Source organism: Antennarius striatus, chromosome 3 (genome assembly GCF_040054535.1).
Source record: "Antennarius striatus isolate MH-2024 chromosome 3, ASM4005453v1, whole genome shotgun sequence".
NCBI classification, from domain to species: domain Eukaryota; kingdom Metazoa; phylum Chordata; class Actinopteri; order Lophiiformes; family Antennariidae; genus Antennarius; species Antennarius striatus.
In genome coordinates, this window is record NC_090778.1 from 22505382 (window position 1) to 22524968 (window position 19587).

A 19587-nucleotide genomic window follows, 5' to 3' on the forward strand; every position below is an offset into this window, starting at 1 on the left:
CTGGCAGACACACACACCTACACACACACCCACACACACACACACAAACAGTCTCCAGTTGAACCTGTCGTGTTTTTTTGTGTGTGTTTTTTCAGCAGCTCCAACATTGATGAGCATTAATCATCAAATCCAAACAGATTTAATTAAGAAGCCTGCATGTTCTCTGTTTTTGTTCCAAATATCAGGAGAATAAATGCGAGACGCAATTCAAACGAAACGACATCTGAACCCATCGACCCCTAAGGCACTAAAATTTCATTACACTGACTTATCTTTTTTTGCTGCTTTCCTATTGCGGCGTCTTTTTTACCTGCTCTCTGTACTTTCTCTGTCTCTTCTTTTCCTTCATCTGTCTCTTCATTCCCCCTCCACCCCTCTGTCTCTTCCATCTCCCTCTCTCAGTAAGTGAGTTTCATTTGGGGTGCTTGGCGGCCGAAATCACCCCAGGGCGAACACTTTATTATCTGTAGTCAAAGCGTCACCGCAAATACCATTCTACACACACAAGTGTCACTTTCCATTTGTCTGCGCTGTGGCTGCATTAGCAGAGACTAGCCGGCCCAGAGCCTCGTCTCAAACACGGCCGGCAGAAGAAAACTAACAGCGTGGGAAAGCACTCATCCTGCATTCCTGCCCCCATTAACACCACCGGCAGCACCACAGCAGACCCACCGCCTCTTTTTTTACGGATTTAAAAAGATTGTTATTGCTGCAAACCTTTGTGAATATAGAGATAAACACATTTAGGACTGACCTGACACATTACCCGATTTTTAAATAAAGGAATCATAGCATGCACAAGAGAGGATGAAAACAAATTATTCTAATTCAAGTGAGAGCATAGCAGCGTTCTTTACTTATAATCTATTGTGGTTGTCCTGCAAAAAAAACCAAAAAACCCCATACCGGCGGGTAGTCCGTGTTCACTTTGAGTAACAATGGAATGCAGGTCAGCATCACCCGTGTCAGGGTGAGACACCAGCACACCAAACAAACACAAAAACTGGGGCAACATGTTTTAACTCACACCACACGCTGCCCTGCATAAATAAGGCAAACAAATAAAAGGAACAGGACCCATGTTTGTTCCCATGAAAGCCCCCCCCCCCCTCACTCCCCACCCCACCCCCCCAAAAAAAGAAAACAAGACATTTCAAATAGAAACCCTGACCATTTCACCCTAACCTGTTATCAGGCTCAGGTTTTGACTTCTGCAAAAAAACATTTTTACTGAACTGTATGGGATGGATAGTGGATCATAAATGTAAAACAATAAAAAACAAAAACAAAGAGGAAATAAGTGCATTCATGACAAAACTGCACTCTGTTTAATAATCCAAGTCTGGCCAAAGGGCTTAGTGGAGTGCGTGGTTGTGCATAGATGGGGGAACTAGGCCTCGGTCTGTGGCTGACTGTGATGAGCCAGCCCTCTGGCCTGCCTGGGCCACCCTCATTGTGCATACAGCATGGTCTAGAAAGCAAAGCTTTATCAGCAAATACCCAGAGCCGGCACAAGTAGAGGGCCAGTTATGCGTTGCGACTGGCACACCAGCCAATATTGTCATGTGCGATTAGGCCTGTGCTCATGAGCCTGTGAACTCATTCCTGTGGTATCAAAGTGGACCCCACCCCCCTGCTCTCCTCCAGTTAGAACCCCGCTGCCTCTCTGCTGCCCTCTCCTCCTCTTGTAGGTTTTCCTTTTTCTTTTTTCTTTTTTGTATTTTACAGGCAGACTTGCCACTTCACAATGTACCCTCACTGAACCCAGTGGAAAAGCTGTGCTCCAGTGCAAACAGATAGAGTTAAACTACAACAACGGGCCGGCTCGCTTGGATTTCCAAAACAAATATCCACAGCTTAATTAACTCATTCCAGAAGGGTCATCCGCAAGTTAGAGCCAGCCAGTGCACGGAGAAGCAGCTGGTGCCAGTTGTTTTGTCTCAGCGGACCTCTCCAGATGACACGGCCGATAGAGATGAACAAAGGGAGACTTGCGGCGGAATGAAAGACAAACTTTGAGGCCGGTTATGGGGAAATGTGGAGGAGAAACGGAGATTGAACAACTCCATGACGAGGTAGAGAAGAGCAGCACGCAGAGCCAAGACAGAAATACAAGTGACCTGAAAGATTTGTTGTGCTCTCCCTGTACTCTCTTTAAGAGAATATACAACACGGTGACACTGTTTTCTCAAAGGGCTACATGTACAGCCAGGAGCGAGTAGCCTTCACAGTCTTGCACAAACTCAAACAGACATGGTAAAAAACACTCACACAGGTTCCAAGTAAAAGTCCCCAGAGGTAAAGATTGTAAAGTGTACGCAGAGATAAGAAAAGGAACTGGTGGAAAGAGCAAGAGAGGAAGAAGAAAGGGAGAGAGTGGGGGAGAGAGAGAGCGAGAGATGTGGGGAGGCTGGAGGCATCTGGGCCGGCCTGTCAGACTGGAGGAAGCGCTGGTGTGCAAGCCTGCAGGTAAATGGAAGAAGAAAGGTGCCTGCAGGCTGCCTGAGGCAAGCCTGGGCCCTTCTGTTCTATCATTTAGGAGACAAGTCCTCCACTGATTCTCAATTAATATTTAACACTGCATAGACAACAAGGCACTCAGCTGCAGTACACATGCTGAGGAGAGGAGAGGAGAGGAGAGGAGAGGAGAGGAGAGGAGAGGAGAGGAAAGGAAAGGAAAGGAAAGGAAAGGAAAGGAAAGGAAAGGAAAGGAGAGGAGAGGAGAGGAGAGGAGAGGAGAGGAGAGGAGAGGAGAGGAGAGGAAAGGAGAGGAAAGGAGAGGAGAGGAGAAACAGGTCAGTACTGAACAGAAACAAAACAATATGTTTTATTATAAGAAAAGCTCACAGCTAACACTTAACATGTCTGAATGAATATGCCTTTATATAATGTGAATAAAAAGTTGAATGAGAATGAAATGCTTTTGTTTTCAGTTTGAATTGAATTAAATTTAGCCGGTAGGTCACTGTAATTTTCATTGCCTGGCAACAACAAATAGTTAAAACAAATTACTCCAACAAATGCACTTACGGAGTTTGTGGATTTCACACCAGGGTTAAGGTCCCTGAAAAGCAGTTGTTGGAAATCACATCCTGACCCTAAATTAACAGTGAACAAATGTGATTCATAATTGAATAACAATTACCGATGGAACGGATACATTTGAAGATGACGTTGATGAGAATGACCCTGGTGAGTAAACCACAGAAATTGGAGTAAAATGTCCCACAGGAGTGATGATTTCAACGTTGTGCTGTGGTCAGTTTGCACTCAAAAGGCTTTCTCCAGCAAACACTCTGCGCTTTGAGAGTAGAGAGAAACCACATTCATTCCTGACTGCTTCGGTTCAAATCATGATGCTGTCTCCTTTTACTTTGTTAACACAGCATGAGGAATTTATTCAGAGAAAAGGTGCTGTTAAAAGGAGAGAAAGTTATACTAGAGGTGCATTTTATCACACACTGTGCAGCACAGAGAATTTAAATGGAAAGGTTGTCAATTTACTTTTCACACTGCTCGCAATTGATGATGTATATTTCATTACTACTTAGTACTCGTTTAATTTTATTTAATGGACCTTTGGTAGTTTTGTTTTATAATTTCTCAGGTGCGACTTTTCTAAATTTCCTGTATGTTCCATTGTCATTCAGCTCCACATTACACTGATCAAAATGTGCCTTCTGTGAATTTCTATTATGGGTGAGAGTGGAGAACAAGGAGTAGGACAATGTCCTAAATTGAAACAGGCAAGAGTAGACATCAGTATTTAATAAAGTTTAAAAAAAAAAGGTGTGATGACATGGCATATCAGTTTATTCTTAAGATTAGGACTATTTTCTTCTTTTTAATGTAAAACACCATTTTGAATCTTTATTCAGCAGATAAGACCTTTTGATTTATGATTTTAATTGTGACTTTGGATTAAAAAAAACCCTGTTACTCTTGTTTGAAAGGGGAATGAAACCTTTCCTTTTACCTGCACACATTATAATTCCAAATGTTGAACAAAAACCACATCTTTATTTTTATTTTTGCAATGAAGAGACCGCTCAGCTCTAAAGAGAAAATCTACCTGAGTGTCGTGGTTAGTCTGCGGTGGGCTCAGCTAAGAGATGGTACATGCTGGCTGTCATTTCCTGTGGGACAGCAAGAGACTGTGGACCCTCTGTGTCCCCGTAACCCCCCTCCATACACTCCTATCTCTCCAGCAAAGACAGCAGGTCTCAATGCCTCGCACCTGGGCTGCCCAAATGCCAACTGAGGTTTTTGGAACCAGGAACATGTTTTTCAACCCAAACTAAAGCAGAGCCCCTCTTCCTCAGGCTCACCTCCCACGGCATCAAGATTGACTTGCCCCCCCGTGTTCACAGCAGAAGGTATAGGGCAGAGGGAAAGCATAGCTCTGTGGGTGGCCACCAGCCGGAAATGATCCTGTGCTTGCCAGCGCTGAGACAACAGCATGAAGGAGGAGAACCCGCAGCATCCATGAGGTAAGACCAATGCAGCAACAGTCACATGGCTAACCCCTTGAAACCCGATTAATCTTCTGGATTTTGCAATGCAGCGATGTGATGCGAGAATGAACGACACGTTTCACATGGCTACGCAAAGCCAGAAATCAACAAAAAAATGAGATTAAATGAGTATGCATTCATGAGGAAGGAGACTGCGGATAACTGTCAATATACTTTGACTATGAAAAACACCTCACGACCTCTGCTCCCCTGCTGCAAATTGTGGAATAATGATAGTCTCTGTGGACACTCCGTGGAATTCCAAATGGGAGTTAGATCCAAGTTAGTTCAATCAGTGGGAAAAGGTCAAGCTCATGCAGATTCTCTGTCCCGTGTGTCACCACAGCCCATCCCCCCCCCCCTTTATGCCCCCCTCCCCTGAAGGTACATGCAATCAGGGAAAAGGTTATTACCGCTGATGCTTGTGACCACTTTTAAAATTCAAATGAAAACATTTCCCTGTCCCCCCCACCCACCCATCTCTCATAACAACCGTTGGAGCAACATGTTGCAATTTGATACGGCCATCTAATTCCCCTGTTATGTCTCACGCCGACAGACAACAACAGTGACTGGAGGTCATTACCTGAGCGGATTCCCACTGCCTGGGAGTGGGGCTTAGGAAGAGAAGCTGCTAAAAGCAAAGGAAACTAATGGTTCTGGCAGTTTTGCCTGCAGAGGCACAGGGCTATTAGGAAAACCACAATCCCCAGGTGAACCTCCATGTCGTGTCCTCAGGCTGTGTGTGACATGGCCAGGTTGTCTCTGTCATTCAAGCTGGAAGGGAGCTAAATCTGGCCTGACATAGCATGAACCTGGGATACCAGGCCTTCTGGGAATGTTTCATCTATACCTGGCTGATTGGCACCTCGGGCCTCCTGGGTGGTGTCACAGAGGGTTAAAGCTGCAGGTGTGCTCCCACGTGTGTGTGTGTGTGTGTGTGTGTGTGTGTGTGTGTGTGTGTGTGTGTGTGTGTGTGTGTGTGTGTGTGTGTGTGTGTGTGTGTGTGTGTGTGTGTTATCAGGTTACAGGGTTTGGACACAGTTCGGAAAACCAACGTTTAGCCTAAAGCAGCAGCCAATCACATGACAAATACATGAAAGAGGCTGAACCAATCACTGACCAGGATAAAGAACACAAATACACCCAGGAATAAATACAAGAAAATCCACTGGGATCTGTAAAAAAAGGGCCAGACGGAAATATTTCCATTAACCACTTGAGGGGTCGTTTCTCTACATGACATGTGGCAGAGTAATTGCCGTCTGGGACAGGAAGGAGTCAAGGTGCTGGTGGTGGTGGTGGTGGTGTTGGGGGGGGCTACTGTTCAGGAGAAGGGCTACGACACCCACACCTACTCCCTGGACCTTCCAACGCCAAGAGGGGGACAATAATCCAAAGAATAAAAGGGGGATGAGAGAAGTTGCTGCTGGCTCAAGCCGGCCCGGGTCAGTGGCACCCACCCACCCCTCCCCCAACCCCTCCACACACACACACACACACACTTTCAGGGTGTTTCTGAATGGATGCCCTCTCTCTGGGGCACAACCCCATGAGATGCCCTGCCTGGCTCCGCCGCTCCGTCTCTGCTTTTCATGTCTCCATCTAGGCCAGTGGTAGAGAGATGTGGAGGGGAGGACAAAGGAGGAGGGGGCAAGCTACAAATGTCACCCATAAGGGGGGGGATTTAATTAAAAATGACAGGGCAGGCGCTGGAGAGCGCAGCCACATATGCGCAGAATTTGGGTGCAGCGAAAGCAAGTGCTTATGATTTATAATTCAAGCAATGCTCTGCACTCTTTTTAATTCTACAGCCAAAGAAAAAATATCAAAGGCCGTCGCTGTGAGGCTAATCCAATATGATATTTTTAAGGGCAGGCGGTCAATGGCTTTTTGAAAAGCCAGCGTCTCTGTCTCCCTTTATGCTCCCCTCTCTCCCTTCTCCACATGTCTATCTTTCCCCACCTCCCTCTGCTGCTCCCTCCTTTCTCTTCCCTGCACTCCTCACTCTACAGTATCCCCACCACCACCACCACACACACACACACACACACACACACACAACACCCACCCCCGAGTCCAGACAGAGAGCGGGCTGTGATAATGGAAACATCCCGCTCTCCGCCTCCCTTTTCTCTCGCTAAGCTCCGTGCGCTTGGGGGAAATTGATTGTCTGGCGAGCCGATCTGAACGCTTCCAGCTGATGGTAGAGCCAGTTAAGTCCTTTTTTATTGAGGGTATGAGGGATTTTTAATGGGAGTCGCATCAATGAACTGTGCAGCCACTCAGCATCTGCATGCGGGGGCTTTTTCTAAAAACCCTCCGCGCCCTCTCATCCCAACTGCTCTGCCACCTCCAGTCCTCAAACAGTCACACACACACATACACACACACATATACACACACACACACTCAGCACAGCAGATGCAGATGACACACCTCACCTCCACCCCGCTGCCAGGAAATCCCCCCCCCCCTACACTCTCCCCCTTTTTGAGGGTGTATTCTGGTATTCAGCTTCCTGTCAAGGGTCCAGGTCACCTTAGTCGCCACCTCTTTCCACATTGGCACAAACTGGGCGACGAACGATCAATCACAGGGCGACCCGAGTGTGCCCACCCCCGGAGTCACTGTCACTCTGCCTTCCTGCGTCCCTTCTGGTCCTGGATGAACAATGCCTTATTGAGGCCAAGAGCTGCACAGTGCTGGAAATCCAACACTTGGTCGTCCCCCCCCCCCCCCCCCCCCCCACACACACACACACTCAGCTCCAAGGACAGCAAGAAGACTATTATGTCCAAACATCCTCATAATGAACCTCAAGTCAGTCGCTGTGCTAGTTTTTCAATCAAAGGATTTAACAGGTGGGGAAGGAGAATGAGAAGGTCGGTGCCAGGGGGGGCAGGGGGACGACCGGAGACTGTTTTTCCTTCTCTATTGATCGGAGTCCCAACTCCCACTAGCGGCTCCTCAATAAAGGACCCTAAGAGGAAGTGGGCTAATCCAACAAAATTGGAGGAGGGAATCGATTAAGATGACTGCTGAGGAGTCCTTCCATTTCTCTGGCTTCCTCTCTACCTTTACTTTCCCTAATTCCATTCTGCAGGTTCTTCTAATCCTTTTTACTTCTCTCCTCTCTGAAAACCTCATTAGTGAGCTCCATTGAACCCGGCTAAGCTGAAGAGCAGCCCATTCTGGTGGTCTCAGGTTCCCTCACAGACACCCATTGGGTTCCGTTTGGAACATCTGCTCAGACCAGCTTAAAGTAACTCCAGATGTGAGGGCAGAGATGTTTGCCCAGCTGTCATGTAAATTGTGACTCTTTTCACAGGAAGTGTGATGAAAAATTTCAGTTCAGTTCTTCACCTGGACCCAATCAAATTCCCTCAGCACACTGGTTCCAGGGCAGAATGTGCTATTCCCACTAGGCCTCTCTGAACGCTGAGGTAAAAGCTGGTAGTTAGAGCTCCAATTCTCTCCATCCACCAGTCCATTTAATTGGATTGAAGTAGCCTCATAGGCCTGTCATGTAAGTGGAGACAACTAAAGACTACAGCATTCGATAAGGAGGGAAGACCGTTCCTCCAGTCATCACAAAACACTCCAAAAAATAAAATAAAATTCAGCCTCCAGCCTGACTGCCGTCTCTCTCTCTGATCCCAGACTGGTTAGAACTGGTTCTGCCAGCTCTGTGATGGTTTTCAGCCCCGGCTAATCTCTGTCCCTTTGCACCGATTTGTGAGTGGACAGAGGGTGGTGCTGTGAGCGCAAACACAGCAGCTGTCATGCTTTACAGGCCGCCCTCTGCAGCCACGACCGGAGACTGTAAATGTTTACGGACCCTCGGGGTCACTCGGGGCCACCGAGGCACGCTGAACTCTGTCTGTTCAACCAACCCCGTTGCCACGACTGCACAATCAGCATGGCTAAACAGGCCCCCCTCACAATGAGTAGCCAAACAACACGGCAATCCAAGGTTTTAAGTGCAGAGCGAATGAAACTGTTTAGAATTCCTCAGAGTAGCAAGGGAGGGGGGAATGACGGGAACCGGAAAGTCTATTTTACTCCACTTATTCAAAGTCAGGCTTAACTACGATTTTCCATCACTCGCCTTGACCAATAGATTAAACACAAACAACAAACACAAGCCTCTCTCATTCCTCAGCTTGAGGCGAGCTGAACTTCCGACCTCCATCACTCCCTGTCTTTTTGTAAACTCACATTTCCGTCCGAGAGCTTGTGGGGGCTCTAAGGTCTTGCTGGCACACACCGGGTGCTGGGGTGGAGGGTTTTGCCTCCTCTGCAGACAGGCCAGCATGGCGAGGTGGGCACGGTACTACAGCCGGGGGAGTTCTGCGGCCAACCTGGAGTGGAAAGAAAAAGAAAGAGAGAGAGAGGAAACGTTAGGTTGAGTGGAGGAGGATGATTCCGGGTCAGAGCTCAGTGGAGACGTGGGGTAAGTCAGGAGGAGTTGGGTCGGGGGGCAGGATGGACTCAGTTTCTCACCCAGGATTCAATTGAGAACGCAGCTGCCTGCCTCTCGGGTGTGTGTGCTGAATGATAAACACACACCTGCGCTGGGGCGGCGGCAGTACGGTCGACACGGGTTCAGAGCAGAGTCTGGGCCAGTCACTCGGCAGCTTCAAACAGCACATCCACACAGCCATTCAACCGCATCTCCAGCCTATGAGACCATCCTCAAAACAAACACACACACACACACACACACACACACACTGAAAGTAGCAACACTCAGGCACATTCTTTCCACCCCAGTGTGTATGTGGTGATTGATGGCGTTATCTATGGACAGCAAAAAATGGTAATGCTGGAAAAACAGCAGTCTGTCTGCTACAACTTAACATGCAACAGCTCTGGGGGCCTGTCAGGAGGGGCCTGAGGGACCCAGCGGTGTCTGGATGTACGTGTAGGTGTGTGTTGAACCGTATGGTTGCATTTGTGTGTGTGTGTATGTGTGTGAGCAAGTGCGATGGTTTGGGAGGGGGAGACTGCCAACCGTACATCAGGGCTAGTGACGGCACTAATCAATCTCCCTCTAGGCTATAAATCTCAAGCTCTGCACTCCCTCTTTTCCCCCACAGCCGCCTTCATTCACCAACAAGGAGGCAGTTTCTGCTCGCTTCCTCTCAAAAAGCCCATCTCAGCCCCGGTGGAAGCACAGGACACGGTTATATATGAAGGAAAAACCGCAGCTCCATCTCTAACAACCTTAGCAATCGAGCAGCATGGAGGGTATCATTCATCAGCAACAAACCAGTGTCACACAGAACAATGATGACTGATTACAAAGCCTTCTATATGAATTAAAGCGCAAGATGAAAACGGCTAAAGCCAAACCACTAAGTGTTTTTTATGCGATATGGATTGAGATTCTCTCTCCTTACAGTTCATTTAGCTGATATTCTGCGGTTTGCTGGGAAATGTGGTCTTACTGTATGACTTTGCAGGAGAGCATCGCAGTCTTAATCTTAATTCTGAATGTGTTTTGAGTCTCTTGTCCAAAATACATCGATATGAAACACCGTCGTTTCCATCTGGCCTCGTCTGCTCTCATATTAAAACAAAGAACAGAAGCAAATATTTCATCCACACTGTCAGCGCCAGCGTCTACTGCCACGATGCGTGGCAGATTATTGAAAAATGATTTCTCATGAGCCTGTCACAGGCTTGTCCTCTGTTATTTATTTTCTCAGTGAATCACTAAATGAACATTTAGCCACCTGCCATCAGTCCATTACTGAGTTGTATAGATTATCATTTTAATATGAAAGAAAGCAATTACAATGATTGCAAGATAAATTAATGGCAGACCATAAAGCACCCGCTCCTGTTCTGGCTCATTTGGGGAAATAAAGCAAAATATAGATCACTCATGAAATGAATACGAATAATAAACCACCTATGAAGGCAGTAAATCAAAACTTTCACTTAACTGACCCCTTGAAATATTTGATCGAAGAGGAAAACTGTGATTTAAAAGTAAGACAAGTTAAAAAAAACAACAACACAATATTGTTGGGGTTTTTTTGGAAAGAATCAGATAACACACATTCATTCAAGAGCATTATTTTTGATTTCAGAAGATTTATTGCCACATGGAAAATTATGTGAACATTAAATTTTCTTAACTAGAAAAGTTGCTTCCAAGGACACCGCTAATGGAAAAACTCAATTTGTTCTGATTTGTACGGAACATACCTGCATAATGACATATTCCGAGCAAACTAGCATGAAAGTTGCTCCATTTAAATAAACATAAAACCGTAAACACAAGAAAACTGAAAACAACTTATGAGGACATGTGGATGGAACATCGCTTTCAGGATGTGTGTAGGGACAAGGCTAGAGCTGAATGCCACCTCATGTGGGGACAGGAAATAAACAGCAAATGTCTATAATCTAGGTATAAACATGCAGATTGGATATTTTAAACAAAAAACTGACATTTTCATTATTCCGTGCATTTGTTTAAGATTCAATCATCTCCCACACACAGACTGCGGCTTCACAAAACGCCTTAGAGCTGTACAGTATATATATATATATGACTGCCGCTGTTTTATCGCACTGTTTGTGTCAAAAAAAATTTTTCCACATGGATAAAATAAAATCTGATTTAAGTATGGATTGAGAAATGAAGGAAGGTAGCATGAAAGACAAACACAATACAATTTACCGCCTATAATTAATGTTGAATGACCTTCTGGCTATGAATACTTTAAGATTAGAAGCAGGTGTTACAGAAAAACACCTCACAGGAGTCACTCTTTCATTCACGGAAAAGGATTTTTAAATAAACCGTTTTTCACAAGGCGTTAAATTTGACCTCAGACCCTGAGGCTTGTATAACCGACTTAACACTCCATGTCAAAAGTGTATTTTTAAAGCCTGACAGAAGCAACACAAAACAACACTTTCAGTGCAAACGTGATGGTGTGAAAATGGCATTTCTTTTGAATAAATATAAGTAATTTAAATCTTTGACTCTCTCTCTCTCTCTCTCTGACACACACACACACACACACACACACACACACACACACACACACACGCGCATACACTCATGCACTCACACATAATACACTCACATTAACACAAACGAGCATGGTAACACACATTGCAGATGCAAGAGAGGGGCCACTCTATTTCTCGCCAGGTGCTTGAGCAAAAAAGGTCACTAGTGGTGCCATTTCCTCTCCCAGACAGGCAGGCCTGGCCCAAACACACTGGCACTTTGAGCTCATTACTGGCTATTCACATAATCCTTTCTCTGTGTCCTCTCTGTGAGGATACTAATTTCAAAATGAGCCCATCCTCACATCCCATTTGTTAAAGGATAGCGGCTGAGAGAGAGGAAAGGGACACATGCTGCAGATTGAGACTAAAAGCTAGTCCTAAAAGGAGATACCTCCACAGTTTTCTCCTCTCTAAAATGAAAGACAATCAAGTAACTACCCTCCATTTTTCTCCATTTGCTGCTCACCCAATGTATTCTGAGGCTCGTGTTTTGCTGTAGGAGACCCACTTTTTCAGTTCAATTTCAGAAAACAATTTTCTCTTATTATCACCTTTAAGAGCGAAGCAGAAGGAGCAAGTCTTTGTCTCTTTGCTGTGTCCCCTTTCCCCTCATCCCATCCTATTAGGCTGTGGGCAAAAATAAAAAAAAATTATCTCCAAGCCAAAACCCTGAGACCCATCATCTGTCATGATGTCCAGGGTGTAGAAGACACTCACGATATTACCAAAACTAATAAATAAATAAATAAAAACGCCTGCCTATCACTCACCCCTAAAATCCATTCACACTTCTCCTGCTACAATGATGCAGGGATATCTATTGGCGCCTCCCTGTTCTCCTAACACTGCAGCTGCAGAAATGGAGGCATGAGATCAGTGCCACGAGATGAAGGAACGAGCTGGACACAAGCATCGTCTGGCTTGGCAGTCGGCTATTTCTAAGTTAAAAGGTTCTTAAACTGCAGGGTAGATCAGAAGAGATGGCTCCCTGTGCCCAAAGCTGTCTGTCCAGATAAGCATCCTGCAGAGTGCAGAGCGGAACAGGGTGGTCATGACTGAATAAATGGACTGTATGTGTGCATTTTGAGAAGAAAGAAAGACCGAAGCAGCTGATACTGGAGCAGGGTATCAAATCTCCAGACTTTGTGATGCGGCGGCCCGCAACGAATCTGAGCATCAAAAACTGATTAGTTTCCAAACACGACATTCAAAATAGTAGGTTTGCTTTTTTTCAGGATCAAGGTCTTTCCTTTATCACTTTCATTAGTCACACGTGAAATATATACAGGAGTAAAGTTTTGTTCTCCACGGCAAGAATCATGGAAACGCGATCCGTCACCAGGGGTGTAAAAACAAATGTCTAAAAAGAACATTTTTGGCAGTACGGCACTAAAAGAATAAAAACTTTCTGCCAGGGTGGGGATCTGAACCTTCATATAAATCATTTTGTTATTAGATTTATCTACACCTCGTGACTTGAGTCACCAGCTGTAAGGCTGAATAGAAGAAGAACCATGGCCGTGGATAACTGCAAAAGGCAGAAGACGCCTCTTCATATTTTTGGAATCATGGTGGGTAAGGTGTCGGTTTTGTCCGGGGTCACTATTCTTCAAAAGTCTTTAGTTTCTGGTAAGCATCCGGATATTATTGTAACTAAAACATGAACAATACAGAATTCCTCAATATTTCTTAACCTCATCCAGGAAATGTTTCTGACCAGTTTAAGGAAGGACTGAATGTGTGAAAGGGGTTCAGGACAGAGAGGCAGACAGGAAACAGAAGTAATATTTGCCTTTTCATGAATTAGAATCGTTATATTTTCCAATCTTGTGGCCCAAAAAAAAATCATCATAAATGTTTGTGCAGAACTGTCTTTTATCATTGTTCTTGTGCAGCCCCCCCCCCCAGCCCCCCCCCCCACCTCCCGGTACAGGCCCGGTCGTGGTGCGAGCTCCAGGCAGACAGCCACCACAATGAGCGGAGGTGGGGTTTCAGCCTAATTGAATGGTGACCCTGCCGTCTCACTGTGGGATGCCCCATGCAGTGCTTTTAACAAGCTGCTGTGTCTCCCCTCTTAATAAGCCCAAACAAGTTAATCCAATCGACACACTCAGACCCTTTCTTTTTCTTTAACAAGGCGCTGCTTCTACCCCCTTAATCCCCGGGTACCCCCCTCCCCCCCTCTGTCATCATACCATCACATGAATGCAGGGAGAGTGAAAAGCTCCATTAGGAAGGGCTTGCAGTGGACCCCTTTCTGCTTTGCCACTTTCTACACACCCACACTAAATAATTTGTGCTCATACTATATTCATATTATGCTCACATGTACCTGACACACAACTGGCCTGCTTGGACAGGGCGCACAATGAGAGGGTTGTGTTTGCTGACCCCGATCCACCAACACCACGACAAAAACGCACAAACAAAAAATTCTGAGGGGGAAATTTTGCCGACAGCCACGCACTTTGGGACATAAAAAAAAAAAAGCTTTGTTAAACAAAGCCATCATGCTCCACAAACAAGAACCACTGATTCCCTCACAATACGGGCCCCTGGATGCACTCACCCACCAGCTCTGCACAACCTCACACCAGCACAATAAATAACCAGCACAACAAAAGGCCATTGTGTTTAAAGGCCTGCAGTTTAGGCATTATTGCCATGATATACAGTGTTGGACTCACATATTGGCAGCTGACTCGTATGTATACGATGCAGCATGTCACCGTTATTGGGGCTTATACGGCCTTGTGGCGTGCAGTTGTATTTATAAGAGGCTTCTCTGCAGATGAAGAGCATCTTGGCAAAAACACTCGGCAGTGAGCTTTTCCATATTCCAGTCAGCTTCAATAGCTTCACCCATGGGATAAAGGGTGAGGAATGTCTGGCAATCCAATAGCAAGTAGTGAACAGTGAGTCGTCTGTCATCTCGAATCAAAACACGGCTGACTAGACTAATGTCAACCCTGTAACAGCAATGAGGACTAATTGACTTCACAGCCAACTGCAGAATCTCTGTGCCGGGCTGGGTTTACTAATGGTAAATAATGGGCTCTGAAGGCAGTGAGCCATTATGGCTATACGGTAACCGCTTTCAAACCATAAAAAAATAAAATAAATTGCAAAGAGTTGTAGTAAATTAACGATTGAAATTTATATTCAGATTCATGCTGAGACAGTTTGAACATGCAGACCAATCATGAGTTGGTTTGATGCGTTGCAAATGTTGGGATGAGGGCTGCTGAAGGTCCCCTGAAAAATTGAGTCAAATTAAACCGCACATTTTTGGTCAACGTTACGTGAGCAGCATTCTGATAACATGGAAGCCCGTCAGGTTACTTAATACAGAAGGTCCACCAATCGTTTTTTATTCAAATATGTATACTGGTCTGAATCAGGATCTGTTTGTTCAAGGACCCAGCCAGATTCATATGTTCCAGCTTAGAACTTTGGTATCTGTACGCAAATTGATAAAATACTCTAAAATACGCCCTTATAAAAAAGCTACTGAGGAAAATAACACACCTTCCACTCCTGAGAAACATCTAGAGCCTGTAAATCTCTTAAGTATTACGTATGAAGTGTTTGGTAGGGTTTACCAGAGGATCAGTTATGTAAGTCTCTGCATACTGCACTTTTTACACCTACACTTTAGGTGAGAAGTGCACAGGACTGTAGAGTAGGCTAAACCCTGATTAGCTTGACCTTGAAGTCAGTTGATCATTAAGTGAAGCTCACACATAAGTACGCTGTGCATACTGTAGGTTATGTGACAAAGCATGAAAAGCTAGTTTACCCTTGAATGAAACGGTGACATTCACAGCGAATTCAGAGCCCACAAAACACGGATCAACATTTCCACGGAAGGCAATTATGTCATCTACAAGATCGTGATCAGTGTCATTTTGAAATGTTCATGTATTATACTACAAAAGAGAAAAATGAGCAGGATGGTAAGGCTGTAACATATTGCTGAAAGACGTAAAAAGCTTTCTCGACTATGAATACAGAAGTATATTCATGATAAAGAGGAAAAGAATCAAAGTGGACTGACATTAGCTTCTAACTTCAATCTCAATGACATGGAAAGATAACAGAGCTGGACCTGTGGGACAGTTTAATAAATAATCTGTTATCTTCTGTAAATAATTGCAATATGGTCTGTGGAAACTACGTCAAGTAAAACAATAATAATATCACACAGAATGATCAGTGCAAACACAGAACTCTGAAACAGAGCGATATTACAATAGTCTAGATGGACACTATGTCACTAAAATGTGTAGAAATTATTCACTTGTATATCAAGAACTGCAAAACAAAAAGAATAAACTTTGTGCTCTTCTTGATTCAGCTGGACATGGATGACTGAGAACCTTCACAGACATTCACTTGCAGTTTTAAGAAAAGGTAAAATCTGTCTGGAGTTGATCAAATCTGAAACTGAGAGAGGATCACTGAGCTGCACCGACATCAATCAAAATCTGAGATAAAACTGCCGGATTTTTTAATCAAATTTAAAAAGATGAAAATCCTGCATGCCAATCATCAGACTAAACCCAACACATGCCTGCTGTCCCACCCTGAGTGAGCCCACCCCCACCCAAGCCCACCCCCCAGTAAAAGCTGCTCTTCGCCAGCACAAGAAGCTTTTACAACATCACTGAGCCTCTGCGCTCCTGTTGATGCCAACGAGGGAGTTTGAGCAATGAGAGCATGGTTTAAGATTGTCAGACAATCCACAGGGGAAACCCATCCTCTTCTCTTCTTATTGCCTCAGCCTTTCTTCTACTGTGTTGTAAGGCAGCGGCATCAGTTGCCATCTAACGCCACTTTCACGCAGAAACCCTGTGTATGTCGTGACATGCAGAACAGATGTGAAGGGGAGCCGTGGAGTTTATGCTAAACTGTTGAACGCAGATACACCCCCAGGGGCTGCTGTTAATCAAATGCAAGTCTAAGTCTATTTAAACCAAATATCCCTGTGAAAAACAGATTATTGTCTTTATTTCCTTTTTGTTGGAGTTGCAACCTCACCAGGCAGGACAGAAACATAAATCACCAAACCTCTACAGCAACTTCAGCCAGAAGTGAAAAATGAGCTGTGCTTTTTTTTTTTTTTTTCATGCAGGAATTTATATTTCCTCACTAAACCTGATTACACACCATTTGTAGAGCATTGTTGATATTGCAAAATTCCTTATCCCGACGTGACACAATCCTTTATTGTCCCAGACAGGTCCATTGATGGCTGAACACAACAACAATAAAACAAGGACTCTCCCCACCATCACCACCACCACTAACCATCCTATCGTGGCTTACTTGAATATTCAAACAGAGTTCATTGTCTTATTGTCTTTTGTTCATTGTTTGTTGTGCTGTCATTTCTCAGCCTGGCTCCTGAACTTCAAAGAAAGGCTTATGTCAATTTATGATGAAATGGAGCGAGCAGGCGAGAGAATCAGGGATAAGAGACATCAGGGGAGAAAAGCATGGAAAATAGCCCTGCCTCAAAATGTATGCTTATTAATGGCTGTTCAATAAATCAATGGAATATAATTAAATTCAAACAATGTGATTTCTTCTCTTTCTTGCTGAAGCCTGACTCCGACGCCACGCTCTGCGGGGCCTAAGGTGACCCTAATTCTCATGGTCCGTAGAACAACTCCGCCATCTTTCACTCCGGAGTGTCACAGATCCAATAATCAGCCATGCATACCATTAGTGTGTCGTGAAGACCACAAGGCGATCACACGGCGTACCGTTGATATGTTGACATTGATCTCATTTGATATATCTGAAGTGTAACGAAGCCATTTCTGCTCAGCTGGATGCTGGGGACTAGAAAAGACAGGATGATGCAGACTCACGTTTAAATGAGCCAACAGGAAGCAAAAGGTATTTTCCTGCACATTATTTTCTATTTTCCCCATTGTTGAGCCTTTGTCTTCACCCAATAAGGTGAGTTTTCCAGCTGCGGTCAACCCGCTCTGAAGGCTGGCCCTGACCGTACCAGCAGATAAAACCCAATAGGACAGAGTCGGAAGTGAAGCTGCAGTTCGTAATCACCTGCTGGCTAAAGGCGCAGATGGCACAAATACCAGCAAGACGTCTGTGCAGCAGCAATCCAAGAATTCTTCCTGACAGGCAGACAGACAACCGCAGAAGCCTGCAACAAGCCGAGGAATTACTGCATATAGATTTGAGGCAGAAAGCTGGCAGTGTGGCAGCCAGTGGTGGAAGGAGTTTAAGTATCGATCTCTTGGTTTTCACAGGCAAGGTCTTGGTGTCAGTGCTCAATGACTAGGGGAAGTGAAAAAGTGGGCAGGTTGTAATGACTGAAATTGGAAGATGCTTTCCATGACAAAAGCAACCCGATAAGGGTTTCTGTTATCAGCTGGCTCAACCAGCTTCAGAGAAAATCAAGAAGCGAGGTCATGGCGGAGATAACGGTACACATGGAGTCTGATTATCGGTTCTCTCTAAAGGACTTTTGATATCTTTTTTTTTTCTCTTTCCAGCTAGTGTAATTTATTTGGTAAATCAAAGACTTGCTTTCTGTTTCAGGTCTCAGAAGTAGACTTCAAGGGGAATGCGTTTGATGTACACCTGTTCAGATTTACTCTTGAGCTGCCTTGATTTTAAAGCTCCTGACACGCAGGATTAAAAAAGATATACGCCGATGCATTTAACGACAACGGTTAAAGCCAACGAGCGACTGCCGCCCAAATCAGGTACAAAACCTGTTAGCTTTTCTTGCCGAGCTCTAAATGAAGGAAGTTGGACAAAGTCGTTTAGTTTATTGATGTTGCGAGCACAGATCTTTTATGATCGTCGAGGCTCCAAACGCATCAAACACATCAGAATAAAAATGCCCCGGAGACATCCCTCCTCCTGAAGACTCCCCCAGCAGATGAGCTCCGTCTGCTGTGTGTTACTGCTTGGTGCCTTGGTTTGTCCTTCACAAGAGACACGTAACACTGCCAAGACCCAGTAATTAGTGCAGATGGAGACTGTAATACTCTCTTCCCCTCCCTGTAGAAATGCCAAGGGAGGCAATCTATAAATTCCTGCATATTAATGCAATTTAAGACCACTCCAGACACCTTGCTGGAGGCAGGTGATAAAAAGGTGAAAGCCAGACTACCTCGCACACAGCTGCTGATACTTCGGTGACATCAGTCCTGTCAGCAACTTCCTGACACTACACAACACAGACACCGACACACACACACACACACACCAAGAATAACTTGATAATCTATCTCCTTTCTCAGAAACTGCTTTCCAAATCCTGACCTACGGCCCTACAACTAGGTCTCTATCAATAATTAAATGATAATCTAAAAACCCATTTTAGTTGGGTCATCTTTCTGCGCCACTGTCCCCGCTTTCTTCTTCCTCCATCTATTTTTTCCTCTTTCTCTAAGATCTAGTTAGAGATTCCATTAGCATGAGAAAGCAGGCTGGTAATTGTCTTCACCCTACTGAGTGATCCCTGGATAGAGGATTAGGAAGAGAGAAAGCCCTATTTCAACTCGGAGCACAGATGCTGCCCGCGGCCACCCTCTCCAGATTAGATTAGACTGCAGAGGGATGAAACCAACCAGTAACTTCAAGCAACATTAAACAGAACGCGTTGACATAAAGGTTAAAACCAATACACTTGTTCACCTTTTAGTACTTGCTGGAGACCCCCTTGTTTTATTTCCTCTCGCCTTTTTTTTTTGCATGTGAACATTTCTCTTTTTAATAGACTGATATGCGTTTCTGTTGAAAATAGAGATTGGAGGAAGTCGTCTTATAATTTTTCCTCTCTCTCTCTCTCTCTCTCTCTCTCTCTCTCTCTCTCTCTCTCTCTCTCTCTCTCTTTCTCTCTCTCTCTTTCTCTCTGATATGTGCAGAGTATTCAGAGCTGAATCTCCCTAAATCATGCCCCTGGGCCACCCTGTCCCTCACTAATCTGCCCACCGCCACCCACTCATAAAGAGGTGTCACATTTCTGGCGCTCCTCCATAGATAAGCACTT

The 19587-nt window shown here is 44.9% G+C and overlaps 1 protein-coding gene across 2 annotated transcripts in view; it reads right to left on the reverse strand.

Annotated features, from left to right (window-relative positions):
- Positions 1–19587, reverse strand: part of fam222aa (family with sequence similarity 222 member Aa) — a 46706-nt gene that overhangs the window by 11655 nt on the left and 15464 nt on the right. Inside the window, exons 1-2 of one of the 2 annotated variants that reach the window (XM_068310791.1) lie at positions 9021–9108; positions 8736–8878 (exon numbers count right to left, since the gene is read on the reverse strand). In XM_068310791.1, the coding sequence (XP_068166892.1) occupies positions 8736–8832 (97 nt within the window). In that variant the 5' untranslated portion in view covers positions 8833–8878; positions 9021–9108. Of the gene's footprint in view, positions 1–8735; positions 8879–9020; positions 9109–19587 lie in introns of those variants that run through there. The other variant, XM_068310790.1, reaches the window with a different exon arrangement.